Genomic DNA, 15,873 nt, shown 5'->3' with positions numbered 1-15,873 from the left:
TTTGGAAAGGAATGGCAATCATAACCTTATGGAAAAGGTAAAAATGATGTCACATCCGTTTGCCAAATGTGAATGTCCCTGAACATGTGGGACCACTTTTATGAAAACCACTAGTCGAGAAAAGCACATGACCTTGATAGAAGTCAACCCTTTGAACAGGTGATATTCATAAGCATTCGTGTCATGGCACACAGGGAACTCAGCTGTGAAACTGAAGAACCATGTCTTTGAACTGCCAAGGATAAAGACATGCCACTACTAAAATATATTTGTTTAGCAGAGGAGACCCTGGTGGTGCAGCGGATTAAACCACTGAGCCGCTGAACTTGCTGACTGAAAGATCGGCGGTCCAAATCCAGAGAGCAGGATGAATTCTCACTGTTAGTCCCAAATTCTGCCAACCTAGCAGTTCAAAAACATGCAAATGTGAGTAGATCAATAGGTACTGCTCTGGCAGGAAGGTAACAGCGCTCTATGCAGTCATGCCGGCCACATGACTTTGGAGGCATCTACGGACAACGCCGACTCTTCAGCTTAAAAATGGAGATGAGCAGCAAATTCCAGTGTCAGACACGACTAGACCTAATGTCAGGGGAAAATCTTTACCTTTACCTTTAGCAGAGGATGGTTGTTTCTTTGAAGTCGAAATTGCAGTTGTAATTGCCCAAAACATATACACTCCCTTTAAAAACCTTTTAGTTTAGAACATGCACCCAGAGATTAAAAAACAAAGTCTTTGAAAAATAACATTTCTTGTTTACTCACAAACATCTTGTATTAATTCACCATACTGGCACTTTTCTTATTAAAGTTCAGCTATAGATAGGGTGTTGTTCTCTGTGTGTGTTGAGTACATAGGGCAGGGGTCCCCAAACTTTTTAAACAGGGGGCCAGTTCACAATTCTTTGGACCATTGGAGGGCCGGAATATAGTTGGCCGCCGAGCATAAATAATAATAACAATAATAATGATAACAGCAATAATAATAATAAAGAGGGTTGGAAGAGACCCCTTGGGCCATTGAGTCCAATCCCCTTCTGCTTTTGTGTACCGAAAGCCCAAGCAAAGCACCCCTGACAGATGGCCACCCAGCCTCAATGTTAATAATAATAATAATAATAATAATAATAATAATAATAATAATAATAATAAAGAGGGTTGGAAGAGACTCCTTGGGCCATGGAGTCCAATCCCCTTCTGCCTTTGTGCACCGAAAACACAAGCAAAGCACCCTTGACAGATGGCCACCCAGCGTCAATGTTAATAATAATAATAATAATAATAATAATAATAATAATAATAATAATAATAAAGAGGCTTGGAAGAGACCCCTTGGGCCATTGAGTCCAACCCCCTTCTGCCTCTGGCACCAAAAGCACAAGCAAAGCACCCCTGACAGATGGCCACCCATCCTCAATGTTAATAATAATAATAATAATAATAATAATAATAATAATAATAATAATGGTTGTAAGAGAAGAAGAGACCCCTTGGGTCATTTAGCCCAACCCCCTTATGCCCTTGTGCCTTGGGGGCCAGATAAATGGCTTCGATGGGCCGCATCCAGCCCCCGGGCCTTAGTTTGGGGACCCCTGACATAGGGTATCATTCTTAATCAATAGTCCATAGACTTAGGTATAGTTGTACTCACTGAAGTTCGTAAGTCTTACTTCTCTACTGAACTCCAAAACAGCAACATGCATCCACCTCCAGAGGTGTAAAGCAAACTTGAACATATTGAAGTCCATAATCACACTGAACACAAAATGGAGTCATGAGTCTGAACATGCTCAGTACTATCACATGTCTATAACCCCTCCCACACCAAAGAGGTACAATCAAACTGGTGAATCAACATACACATAGAATACAAGTTACATGAACAACTAAATAGAGAAAGGCTTGGGAGGTTGCTGTTTCCAACAGCATCTACTGGGAGTGCTTGTATTTTGTCTTCCTGCATGACAACAATGAGGTTGGACTGGGTGGCTCTTGGAGGTATCTTCCAACTCTAAGATTCTATTAACAGCCCTCCTCAGGCCTTGTTTTCTTGACTCAGGGTACATCTACCAGGCCCCAGCAAATGTCAGCCCTCCAGGTGTTGTGGACTTCAACTCCCACAATTCCTAACCCCTCTTACTTACTTGGAATACCAAAACACAGAATACTTTGATTTCTGATAGTTCAATGTATGCAAACTTTGTTCTATGCACAAAATTAAAAATGTATAGATGAATTTCATGTTTGGAATTGGACCCACCTCCAAGAGATTTCATTATGTCCGTACCTAGAAATACAGGTATCCAATAATATCCAGTATCCGAAGCTCTAGTTGACCTCTGGAAAATGGAAATGACCAGGATGGTGGACACAATCACTCCTGAATGTCCCCTCTCATGGAGCAGAGCCAAACCAGCCCCTTGGTTTTCCAAAGAGTTGGCAGCAATGAAGCAAGTGAGAGGGAGAACTCAAAGTGAATCTGACCGAGCACGGGCTAGAACATATTTGAAAGCCTACTCTGCAGCAATGGTGGCAGCAGAGAAATTGTTTCTTGCTGCTAGCATTGCATTTACAAAGAACCATCCAGCTGAGTTGTTTTTTTGGTTTTTTTTTTTTTTAGTGTTCAGAGGACTATTACATACCTCAAGGAGAAATTCCTGATAATTCAGCAGCCCACTGTGAAGAATTTGTAAGGCACTTTGCAGATAAAGTCGCTCAGATCTGTTCCCACTTAGATGCTGTTATTGACACAGTTCCAATAGATGTAACTTTGGCTCCTGCTTGTCCAGTGTTGATGGATACTGTTCATTTGGTGCAGCCTGAGGATGTGGACACTGGACAGGATCCTTGGAGAGGTGAGATCTACCACATGTATTCTAGATCCTTCCCCCTCCTGGCTGATCAAACAGGCCAGAGGAGGCCTTGCCTAAAGGAGGCAATTATGAGACCTATATTAAAAAGCCATCCCCAAACCCCTCTATAATGGACAACTATCGGCCAGTGTCCAACCTTCCATTTCTGAGCAAGGATCTGGAGCATGTGATGGCTTCCCAATTTCTGATGAAATTGATTATCTAGATCCATTTTAATCTGGTTTCAGGCTTGGTTATGGAACAGAGACAGTTTTGGTTGCCTTGGTGGATGACCTATGAAGAGAGCGTATCCCTCAGTGTGTCCCTGTTGGTTCTCCTGGATCTCTCAGCGGCTTTCAATGCCATTAACCATGGTATCCTTCTGGGTCATCTTGCTGGGATGGGACTGGGAGGCAATATCTTACAGTGGCTCCAGTTCTTCCTGGAGGGCCATACCCAGAAGGTGATGCTGGTAGACTCCTGTTCGAAACCCCAGCCATTTATCTGTGGGTTTCCTCAGGGTTCTATTTTGTCCCCCATGCTATTTCAAATATACATGAAACCACTGGGAGAGGTCATCCAGTGTTTTGAAGTACGGTGCCACATTTATGTGGATGACACCCAGCTCTACTACTTCTTTCCACCTAATGCCAAAGAAGCTGTCCCGACCCTAAACCAGTGCCTGTCATCAGTAATAGACTGGGTGAGGACAAACAAATTGACAAGACAGGGGTACTCCTGATCAGTTGAAAGGAGGACCAGGGAATAGGAATTCAGCCTGTTCTGGATGGGGTAACACTCCCCCTGAAGACACAGGTCTGCAGTTTGGGAGTCCTCCTGGACTCAGCATTGAACCTGGAGGCCCAGGTATCTGCGGTGGCCAGGAACGATTAAAACTTGTGTGCCAACTGTGCCAGTTCCTTGAGAAGCCAGATATGGTAATAGTGGTACATGGCTTAGTTACATCTTGTATGGATTACTGTAACGTGCTGTACGTGGATCTGCCTCTGAAAAGTGCTCAGAAACTTCACCTAGTCCAAAGAGCAGCAGCTAAGTTGTTCACTCAGCTTATCTTTGAGTATATACAGTAATTTTAAAAAACTGCTTCCCCATATTCTGGAATTTCATGTAAAGATCTTAGCCTTACTGCAAAGGTATAGCCCATCATAAACTGGTATTAGACTATAAACTGCCAAGGTGGTCATGTTTGGTGTTGGAACGCCGCATTTTCCTTCAGTTTCTCCGACCCTTTCCATTGAGTTGTATGCATAAGCTTCCTTCCCCTGATTTGCACCACAGATATATAAAACTTTTTAAAATACTCAAATCATGCTTTATTTAATCATACACATTGATAGCAAAGAATATAACTTCTTTGGTTGAAAATTAAACAAGAAAACATATTGACAGAAATCTTCAAGTAGTTGCGCCCAAAGCTTTATAAATGTTAAAACTAAACTTTTAGAAAAATATTTAATTTGAAAGCTTTGAATATTTTTTAATTGTGTTTAACAATCTGAAAGAACTACAAATTCTGCAGAAATATGAAAAATCGTTACTAGATTTTCCTTCAGACAGCACCTTTATGACTGTTATCTAGCCCTTAGGCGATCCCTCGTAGTTCGAGGATGATGGTCCTCCATCCGTGGGGTCTTGGGGGTTGGTCCATAGATGGATTACCTTTATTTTATAACAATATCATTTACATAGAGCACAAGCATATCTCATTTTACCAGATCTGCTTAAAAACTTTATAGGAAATCTCCCTGAAAAATGAATGTGATAAAGTTCTTTCTCAAAATGTGCAAAGAATCCATTTGCACATTTGAATGAGTATGTTTCATTGCACAAATCATCTCCATCTCTAGATTATCTCATATACTGGATCCCCAACTGCAAGCATCCCAGTCTTTTCAATTCCATACAAGCATCCAAAAGGAGGGAAAGACTTGTAGGAATGTTGTTCGGTAGAAGCATACTTGCGATACCTATAAACAGAACAGGAAAGGATATGCTAATGAGAGTACAACAGAATTGAGCTAAGATTATCTTGACACAAAATGAACAAAATGCAAACAATGCTGATAAAATGATACTAAACATGACAGTAAAAGCACACAAACAGCTCAAATACACAAGATGAGATTCATAAGGAAACATTAATTTGGTTGCTCATTATGTACTTCAATTAACTCTGCCTTATGGACACCCTCAATTTTTCTTCTGTGTTTTCAAATCTCCTGTTAATTTATGGCACCCACATGATTTCATAGATTTTTTTTTGGCAAGGAATACTCAGAAGTAGTTTGCTAATGCCATTTCATGCAGCCATAGTATTTGCTATTCACCTCCTGCAGTTCTGCTGATTCAACAGTCCCACTTTACCCCTGTACCAACCCTGCAAGCACAACAAACCAGGCAAAAAGGATCCACACAAATCACAACCAGAGATCCTGTGGAGCCATGCGGCATTCCTGCTGATCCAGCTTCAAAAAGATCAGAAAAAGGGCCAGAGGAGGGCAACCAGGGCTTGCAAAATCCCTGGCACTCACCTCCCTATGTGACCAGCTTCATAGGCACACTCACGGGCAGTTTAACCTTGGTCTATACCCAGGGAGGCCATGAATGGCACTCCCCCACCCACAGCAGCCACAGCTGCATGGTCTTGGGTGACTTATTCTGTTTTGATCACTGTTCTAGCATCATAGAATCATAGAGGTGGAAGAGACCTCGTGAGCCATCCAGTCCAACCCCATTCTGCCAAGAAGCAGGAAAATCGCATTCAAAGCACCCCCGACAGATGGCCATCCAGCCTCTGTTTAAAAGCCTTCAAAGAAGGAGCATTCACCACACTCCAGGGCAGAGAGTTCCACTGCTGAACAGCTCTCGCAGTTGGGAAGTTCTTCCTAATCTTCAAGGGGAATCTACTTTCCTGTTGTTTGAGGCCATTGTTCCGTGTCCTAGTCTCCAGGGTAGCAGAATCCTGTATCTTGGATTTGGAACATATCCAGTGTTTGTATCATCAAGGCCTGAGGTCCTTAATCTTAATCTGAGATTCAGTTTTTGCAAGGATTGTTAAAGGGACCAGATCTAAGTCAGTACTTGGTTAGTATTGGGGTGGGAGACAAGGGGCCACCCAAGACCATGTCTGGTCTTGGCTCCCAGGCCAGACATTCCCCACCACTGTTCTAGGTAATCAGGAACAGCCACTAGCTGTATTGCGCTCACTGGCTGCTGCTACAATGAAAACAGGATTGGGGAAGTAAGGGTGGGTGTCTGGTGGTGCTAAATCAGGTTAGGAGCTGTTGGATGGTCAAGACTCCTTTCCATCTCCACAGAGGTCTGGAGGCTGGTGGTAAGGACTCCCTCCTTACTCCACAGCAGCCTGGAGGTTAGCAGTCCATTCCAAGACTGAGCCAGAATTCAGTAAACCAGTTTGGTGCCCAGGATAAAGTGTCTATGCAGAACAACTCCCTGTTGCCATGAATCATGAACAACTTGAATTCACATAACAACAACCAACACATACTGAAACAAATGACAAGAGAGCTATCAGTCATACGTCTGATACCTTTTCAGTGTCTTCAGTGGTTCCTTCTTATGCATGATTCCAGTATTTGGATCAATTGTTGTGAAAATGCACCTGTTTTTAAAAAAAATAATAATGCATTTCTTATCAACTGCTTAAGAAAAATATTAATTTAATCTAAGAGTAACATTTTCAATCTGAATGCACATCTGTATTGTCCACTTAGATCAATTTGAAACTGATATTGAAAAATGTGGCTTCACTGTTGAGGTGGGGGGGAGGGTAATTAGATTCTAAATCCTGGAACCAGTTTCAGGCCTGGATGGTGATTTCACACACATAGAGGCTAGCTTCAGGATCTCAAGTATCTGCAATTTGACAGTTGCGGAAAATGCGGGTCCTCCTAACTCCCTAAGTAGACTGAAAGCAATTGTAATGGAGTAGTAACAAAAAAACTGCTGGCTGTAAAAACTACAGCTCAGATTCTTACCTGGGGCAAGGCAGTATTCCTTTCATCTGAACATTGCCAATTAATATTTGAGACCAAGAATCCTAAAATAAGATAAAACTGTAGATAGTTAACACATGCAAGTAATACATTCAATTAGATCATACTGGAAAACCTATCAATATTTATTAATTTACTCAGCAGTTCTCTTGGGCGTATGTACTGTATATGCCTTCAAGTTGCTTGTTGAGTTAGGAGTTGTATAGGGTTTTCTTGTGCAAGAAATCCTCAGAGGAAGTTTTGCTACTTAGGGCCCTTCCACATAGCCATATAACCCAGAATAATCCACAACATCTGCTTTGAACTGGGTTATCTGAGTTCACACTGCCACATAATCCAATTCAATGTAGATTTTATAGAGTTGTGTTACTTCCTAGCTTGTAGCACCTGGCACGTTGGCAGTCTTCTATTCAGGTACTAGCCAAAGCTAATCCTGCTTAGTTCTGTAATTCTTATGTGTCTGTATATAAATGCTTTTTCCAGAATTAAACAACAATGCCTAGAGTAGACAGTCAAGAAAATCAATGGTTGGCATTAATGCTTATAATTCCTTTACTGTGAATGCTATGTTGTTGTTGGGAGGTGAGTACTGCTCGATGTTGCTGTTAATTGTCATCAAGACAATTTTGACTTATGGTGATCCCATAATGAATGAAAGACCTCCAAGTTACCTTCTTATCAACATCCCTACTCAGGTCTTGTGGGCTCAGGGCCACAGCTTCCTTGATCGAAAGTCTCCCATTCAAATATAAACCAGGGCTGACTCTGCTTAAATTCCAGTATCAGACAGGATCGGGTGCTTTTAGACTCTGCTACTTCTGTACGGTAGCTCCCTATTTCCTCTTTCAAGGAATTCATATAGCAGAGAAATTAAGATTTTGAGTAAAATCAACATTCATTAGACCGATGTGTTGTCGAAGGCTTTCATGGCCGGGATCACAGGGTTGTTGTATGTCTTTCGGGCTGTGTGGCCATGTTCCAGAAGTATTCTCTCCTGACGTTTCGCCCACATCTATGGCAGGCATCCTCAGAGGTTGTGAGGTATACCTCTGAGGATGCCTGCCATAGATGTGGGTGAAACGTCAGGAGAGAATACTTCTGGAACATGGCCACACAGCCCGAAAGACGTACAACAACCCATTCATTAGATCAATCAGAAGAGATCCATATTACTTACTTCTTCAAAAGGTGCACATCCTGTAACAAAAATATTTGGGCGGAAGTTTGTTATTGAAACTTTCTCTTCTAGCCGGCTGTTTAGATCATCCAAGGAAGCTTCTGAAATTAGCAAGATCGGACTGCCTTCAGCATAAGCAACCTATACAAATAAATGGAAAAAGATTTGCTGTTGATAGGGTCACAGTATTAACTATAAAACTATAAAACAAAGAACTTGAATTCTTTTTATGGAGTTAGGATATGCTCATGTAAGTACATACAGACTTCATTAATACACAAGTTTTAATTAAGTAGAAGAGTTACCTGAGGCCTGAAAAACTGAACCATTTTATCTCACAAATTACTCTAGTGCGGGATTATCATTGTTGAGAGTCTTCAAGTAATTTATAACTTATATTGCCCCGAAGACAAACCAATCAGGATTTTCTTAGTTTTCCAATGAAGCTCAGAGAGGGTGACAGAGAGACAGACAGGTCACTTGATGGGTTTTCATGGCTAAATGGGGATTTGAACCCTGGTCTCCCAGTGTCCGTCCAACATTCAAACTACTACACAACACTGAAGCCCCTTCTACGCTGCCATATACAATCCACATGATCTGTTTTGAGCTGGATTATATGATAGTGTAGAGTGGGCCCTTCCAGACAGGCCCTATATTCCAGGATGTGATCCCAGGTTTTCTGCTTTAAACTGGATTATATGAGCCCATACTGCCAAGTAATCTGGGAATGAACAAAAAACCTGGGATCAGATCCTGGTATATAGGGCTTGTCTGGAAGGGCCCTAAAATAATCCAGTTCAAGTGAGATAATTTTCTGCTTTGATAACCTGGATTATCTGGCAGTGTAGAAGAGGCCTGACTCAATAATACATACATTACTGATTTTATATAGATCGTCTCACTATAATATCTCTTCTTTTCTAAAAGTAAAGAGATAAGTATGTCATTAAAGACAGGTATGTTGAGCACTGCAGCCTAATGCCAATACAGCCTCACAAATCTGACTTAACACTTTAAACAATATAAATATACTATATTTATAAGGACACTGTCCTCCAACCTCATCTGTAATTTCAAACTCAGGCAGGACATCTCTTGACTTCCTTGTCATCATGTTGGGTTCATAGTGAGCTAATCGGTAAGGCTTTGTGTTCAGGAAGGTTGTAATCCATTGTGCTGCCTCCTCACCACAGTCCCTACCTTCACCCTCAGCTCCAAGGCGTCTAAAAAATCATGAGACACATTTCAGTAATTGGCTGAAAGCAAGGCATTTAGTATAATTCTTCACATTCCAAAATCACAAGTCCCCACACTGCTTTGACCATCTGCTTACATTCTGAGAATTAGATCTTGGAAGTGTGCTATCACAGGCCTGTACAACATACTGTGACTTATATAGAAGACGTCAACTTTGCATCTCCCATTTTATCAAAATTTAGAGCTGCATTCAGAATCCCATTAGAAACACAACTATGACTAGATCCATTATATATGAAATATATTACTTCCAAGTTCCAACAGTCTCAACTAACATATACATTGGTTAGGAAAACAAAAAATTACAACCCAACAACAAATGGAAGGATACAAAAGCCCCACCCAGTGTTACATTCCTTGAAAATATATTATATCAGATAAATTTTAAAAGACCAACGTCTTTTATAGTGCAACACACAAATGTCAAGAGGGAAAAGTAACATTTCACAAACATATTTGCAGATATAACCTGATGATAGTTTATCTGATCTAGAATGAAAATATGTACTACCCACTAAGGCTTCTATGTGATGTGCCTCCAGGGGAATATTTCAAAATATCCAAACTATTGGATACATGCTACTGATATGGAAGAGCAGGCTTGTACCTGTCAAACAATACTGGAAATAGAAATGTACCCATAATGATATCTGACATTTAAATATCTGTGCCAGTGGCACTCCTCATTTATATGGGGTGACAAGTTAAAGGAAAGCATTAAGTAGCAGTTTTTACATTGACTTCAGCATCTCAATCATGGGCAAGGTACACAAAACAGCTTTGAACCTACTGTTGAGATTTAAAACAGAAGAAGAATATTGATGATAATACCCACTAACTCCAGCTGTCTTTGACAGAGAAGGATGAAGAACTTGTAAAACCACAATTCTCAGGATTCCATATCATTGAGCCTTGACAGTTAAAGTGGTGTCAAACTGCATTAATTCTACAGTGTAGATGTACCCCTAGTTTCCCAGGAAAGAAGAGGGAAGTTTTTGTTAATACCTGCAGTTCCTGATTGAATTTGTTCTTGGGAGTTGAAGGGGGATTTTCAGCGCCTTCATTTCTGGAGCATTCAGTGTAATATAGCCATCTTCATGGGTCACAGAAATCAGCACCAAACGAGGTTCTTCCTTAGCAGACAACATCTCCCCATCTTCTTTCATCACAGTCCAACACCTAAATGTTTTGTAGAACATTAGTAAAAAGTGAACATATGGTATAGCCATACCCAATCTAATAACAGGATATACCTAGTAACAGGATACAGACTTGGAATAAAATACTGCATAAAATAAAGAGTTAATATGGCTACGACTGAAGAAGCACTTTACAAAAGAACTATTTACCCTGCTGGAACGTTTGTATTATTTTTCAATAGCACTTTTTGCTATTTTTTTCTTCTACTCAATATACTAATTCTGTTTCTAATTTGTGATATACAACAATTATGTCTTCAGTGTTATAACTCTGACCACTAGTACTTTTATAACCAAACACTTCATAGCAGTAGATTGTTAACTACATGTTTTCCTTGTACTTTCTAAGATCTTGAATGGAACCAAAACTTCAAGAACCTTCCTGTCAGTGTAGTCACTGGAAAGTAATCCTAATTATAATTCTGTAATCACAAAAGGACACCTTTCAAAAAAAGGACATCGGTCAAGGGCCACAATGGTGTAGTAGTTCAAGCATTTGACTATGCTTTGGAAGAACGGGGTTCATATCCACACTCAGCCATGGAAACCAGCCTCAAAGAGAAGGCAAAAGCCACCCCCTCTGAACAAATCTTGCCAAGAAAATCCCCTGAAAAGATCTACCTTATGGTCGCCATAAGTTGGAAATGACTTGAAGGCAAGCAACCACAAACAAGACAAAGATGAAGCACCTTGAAAGCAGAGAGAGGAGGACCTCTTTCCTCCTATACAGTGTCACCCATGATTGTGGAATTTGGGGTGGAAGGTGCATCAAAATGAGATAAATAATATGTAGTTTCCATCCTAAGCACTTCTCTCAAAGTACCCCAGAAAAAAAATATGCACAGTTATTCCCCAGTATCTATTCCATCTGCTCCTCCAATTTCACAGTCCATATTCCTTTGCTAGATGTTAGTTTATGATCACTGTCTTTCTTCTTTCACAACTCTTTATGTCCCTTTATGTTATAGAACTATGGGAGTTGTAGTTTGATGAGACACCCAACATTCTTTGGCAGAGAAGGCTAACAACTGGAGGCAATTGCCTTGTATAATTACATTTAGTTGGGCTCCTCTCTAAAAGGTTATGAATACAATTTTCTAAAAAGTTATGGTGTCTAAAAGGTCATGCATTTCTAAAAGTGTAAAACTGCATTAATTCTGTAGTGCAGGTGCACCCCAATTCTGCCTCCTTAGTTCTACCCCACTTAAGTCAGTGTGTACAATAGTACACAACACCATCTAAGACAGCGTTTCTCAACCTGGGGTTCGGGACCCCTGGGGGGGTTGCAAAGGGGGTGTCAGAGGGGTCACCAAAAACCATCAGAAAACACATATTTTCTAATGGTCTTAGGAACTCCTTTGGCAGAGAAGACTTAAGATCTCTCCGCCAGTCCTTCTCTTCAAGGTCTATTTTCCTCAAACTTCGCCAGTTTCAAATTTGGGCATATTGAATATTTGTGCCAAGTTTGGTCCAGATCCATCATTATTTGAGTCGGCAGTGCTCTCTGGATGTAGATGAACTACAACTCCAAAACTCAAGGTCAAGGCTCACCAAACCTTTCCAGTATTTTCTTTTAGTCATGGGAGTTTGGTGTGCCAGGTTTGGTTCAGTTCCATCGTTCGTGGAGTTCAGAATGCTCTTTGATTGTAGGTTAACTATAAATCCCACCAACTACAACTCTCAAATGACAAAATAAATCCCCACCCCACCAGTATTCAAATTTGGATGTATTGGGTATTTGTGCCAAATTTGGTCCAGTGAATGAAAATACATCCTTCATATATGATTCGTAACAGTAGCAAAATTACAGTTATGAAGTCACAATGAAGATAATTTTATGGTTGGGGGTCACCACAACATGAGGAACTGTATTAAGGGATCTCGGCATTAGGAAGGTTGAGAACCACTGTCCTAAGACAAATATGTACTTTGCCCATTCCTGAAGACAACAATAAAATCAAGAATAATTTGCTGCCTTTTTCATGACAAGCAAACTGGGCTGCCTGAGGCCACTGCTCCCCTTTTAGCCTGCCTTCCACAAGGTGCCGCTTCCCTCTTTAGATCTACCAGATCCAAGGCAGTAGCCAGAAAAAAAATTCAGAGCTACAGCTACAGACCTGTCAATATCTGCTTGAGATAGTGCCTGGAGGCGTCTCATAGACTTAGCATGGGGATTTGGTTAACCAGTTAAAATTCATGAGTAAACCAGGTTTTTTTTTAACCTAAAAAATTTCAGGGGTGGTTTGAACCCCTAACCACCCCCCCCCCACCCCCCACCCCCCGCCACAGGCCTGACCAGATCCTTTTGTTTCTAAAGTTTAAATTCCACATCTCTTGCCACATGTTTTTCGCAACTGCCCTCCTGGCTATTTGCTTCTTTCCCAGCATTTATTTGCTCTAAATTTAACATTTAAACCCTGCTTCTTTAGTCCTCAGAGTGGGGTGGGAACTAAGGTAGTCCTTGGAGAATGCAGTTTCTCACCATGGCTCAATGATAGGGGAGTCCTGGGAGTGACGGCTTCATGAGTCACCAAAGAAGGCTAAAGATCTGGTAAAATGCGGCTTCCATGATTTCATAGCATTGGGGCAGGGCAGTGGTGCCAAACTGCATTCATTCTACACCAGGATGGGCAAACTTGGGCTCTCCTTCCAGGTGTTTTGGACTTCAACTCCCACCATTCCTAACAGCCTCAGACCCTTCTCTCGCTTAAGCGGCTGAGGGCGAAAAGGAAGGGGTCTGCTAGGAATGGTGGGAGTTGGAGTCCAAAACACCTGGAAGGAGAGCCCAAGTTTCTAGCGTGTATAGGCAGAAGATGCACCTCTTCCCGGCTGTGCGTAAGGCTGGAAGGGACCCTGGGCTGCCTGTCCCTTCCTCTTCTGGACCCACCTGTCGCTCAGGACCCCGCTGCGAAGGCCCAGCTCGGTCACCTCCGCCTTGTCCACGGAGAGGCCACGGCAGGACTTGAGCGGGTAGAGGAAGAGCCCCGACACCGTCCCCACTCGCTTCAGCCGCAGCTCAGGGCTTCGACGCGCCCGGAGCCATCGCCAAGCCGCGGCCAGGCCCAGGGCTAAAGCCAAGGCGGTGCAGACCTGGGAAGGTGCGGACCAGCCGAGGGCCATCATGGAGCTCAATGAGAGAAAGGGAGGAAGGGAAATAGAGGGGGAGGAGAGAGAGGAGGACAGAGGGGAAGAGAGAGAAAAGAGAGGAAAGGGAGACGACAGAAGGGAAAGGACAGCGGAAAAGAAAAAGAGGAAGACCACCGCCTCACAGGCTGGTATCAAACAGAGATACTGTAGGTCCTCTGGACAAGCACCTCGATTATTTCCTTGCTCTCCTACTTACCCCCATCCTAACTTTTCACTTTTAGTGGGTAGATTTGGAAGGTCTGGTCTGTCTAATTTGTCCCCTTTTCTCTTCTTCCGCACCTAGTTGAAGTCTTGCAATAGATTTCAAGAATTAGTTACATTGTAGGTAGAAGTGCAGAGGAATTCAGAGGAAGAATGTTAGGTTGGGTTACTGTGAGTTTTCCGGGCTGTATGGCCAAACTGCATTCATTCTATAATGTAGATCAGGTATGGGCAAACTTGGATCCTCCAGGTGTTTTGGACTTCAACTCCCATAATTCCTAACAGCCTACCGGCTGGGTTGCTATTAGTTTTACGGACTGTATGGCCATGTTCCAGAAGCGTTCTCTTCTGACGTTTCGCCCACATCTATGGCAAACATCCTTAGAGGTTGTGAGGTATATTGGAAACTAGGCAAGGGAGGTTTATATATCTGTGGCAGGTCCAGAGTGGGAGAAATAACTCTTGTCTGTTGGGGGCAAGTTGCAATTAATCACCTTGATTAGCATTTAATGGTCTTGCAACTTCAAAACCTAGCTTATTCCTGCCTGGGGGAATCCTTTGTTGGGAGGTGTTAGCTGGCCTTGATTGTTTCATGTCTGGAATTCGCCTGTTTTCAGAATGTTGTTCTTTGTTTACTGTCCTGATTTTAGAAGTTTTTTTTAATACTGGTAGCCAGATTTTGGTTTTTTGTGTGTTTGTCAGGAGCGACTTGAGAAACTGCAAGTCGCTTCTGGTGTAAGAGAATTGGCCATCTGCAAGGACATTGCCCAGGGGACGCTTGGATGTTTGATGTTTTACCATCCTGTGGGAGGCTTCTCTCATGTCCCTGCATAGGGAGCTGGAGTTGACAGAGGGAGCTCACACGCTTCCTTCAGATTCGAACCGCTGACTGACCTGTTGGTGAGCAGTCCTGCCAGCACAAGGCTTTAACTCGTTGCACCACCGGGGACTCCTAGATTTTGTTCGTTTTCATGGTTTTCTCCTTTCTGTTGAAATTGTCCCCATGCTTGTGAATTTTAGTGGCTTCTCTGTGTAGCCTGACATGGTGGTTGTTAGAGTGGTCCAGCATTTGTGTTCTCAAATAATATCCTGTGTCCATGTTGGTCCATCAGGTGCTCTGCTACGGCTGACTTCTCTGGTTGCGTTAGTCTGCAGTGCCTTTCATGTTCCTTGATTCGTGTTTGGACGATGTGTTTGTTGGTCCCTATATAGACTTGTCCACAGCTGCATGGTATACGGTAGACTCCTGCAGAGATGAGCAGATTCCTCTTGTCCTTTGCTGAACATAGCATTTGTTGGATTTTCTTAGTGCGTCTGTAGATAAGTTTGTACGTTGTGTTTCTTCATCAGCTTCCCTATGGGGTCAGTGGTTCCCTTGATGTTTGGTAAGAACACTTCTCCTCTGGGTAGATGTTTGTCTTACTCTCATGGCCTGTTCTTGGTCTTGCCGCTCTTCTGATGTCTGAGGTGGAATATCCATTGGCCTGTAGAGCCCAGTTTAGGTGGTTCAGTTCACTTTGGAGGAGGTGGATTCTTTTTTGCACAGTCTGCCAGGGCTTTAATTGTGCTTCTTTTTTGACCTGGGTGACAACTCCTGGATCCCACAACATACATAAAACTAAAACAAGACCCAACCAACAAAATCACCAGGAAAACCAACACTCTGATCAAATACCCCTCAATTAACCTCAACATATGGCAACAACTGTGCAAATCAGAAGCCCTTCTGCCTAGGCTTTATGGACTCTCAAAAATCCATTAGGACTCCCCCCCCCCCCTCGGTCAGACCCATTGTGAGTGCCACTGGATCCGCCACATATGACTTGGCAAAATTTCTGGCCGCACAGCTTCAAACTCATATAGGGAGTGAGTCTGATATAATACTACCAACACAGCTCCATTTTTCACTTTTTCAGAAAGTGGATAGAATTAGAAGGTCCAAAATACCTACCTGCTCTGCATTGGTTTGAACCAATGACAGGTTTTGGGGAATAGTAGAA

The 15,873-nt window shown here is 42.3% G+C and overlaps 1 protein-coding gene across 1 annotated transcript; it reads right to left on the bottom strand.

Annotated features, from left to right (window-relative positions):
• Positions 1 to 4,273: 4,273 nt before the first annotated feature.
• Positions 4,274 to 13,668, bottom strand: LOC100560029 (mitochondrial amidoxime reducing component 2). The gene is made up of 7 exons (XM_003216029.4): positions 13,413 to 13,668; positions 10,332 to 10,505; positions 9,130 to 9,292; positions 8,067 to 8,207; positions 6,872 to 6,933; positions 6,424 to 6,495; positions 4,274 to 4,840 (listed from the first exon to the last, which is right to left on the bottom strand). Exons 1-7 carry the CDS (start codon positions 13,646 to 13,648, stop codon positions 4,717 to 4,719), a joined length of 972 nt encoding a protein of 323 aa, XP_003216077.2. The 5' UTR covers positions 13,649 to 13,668; the 3' UTR covers positions 4,274 to 4,716.
• Between the last annotated feature and the right edge of the window lie 2,205 nt (positions 13,669 to 15,873).

Source organism: Anolis carolinensis, chromosome 1 (genome assembly GCF_035594765.1).
Source record: "Anolis carolinensis isolate JA03-04 chromosome 1, rAnoCar3.1.pri, whole genome shotgun sequence".
In the NCBI taxonomy this organism is placed as follows: domain Eukaryota; kingdom Metazoa; phylum Chordata; class Lepidosauria; order Squamata; family Dactyloidae; genus Anolis; species Anolis carolinensis.
The sequence above is the reverse complement of the archived record's forward strand: the minus strand, read 5'-3'. Positions and strand labels throughout refer to the sequence as shown.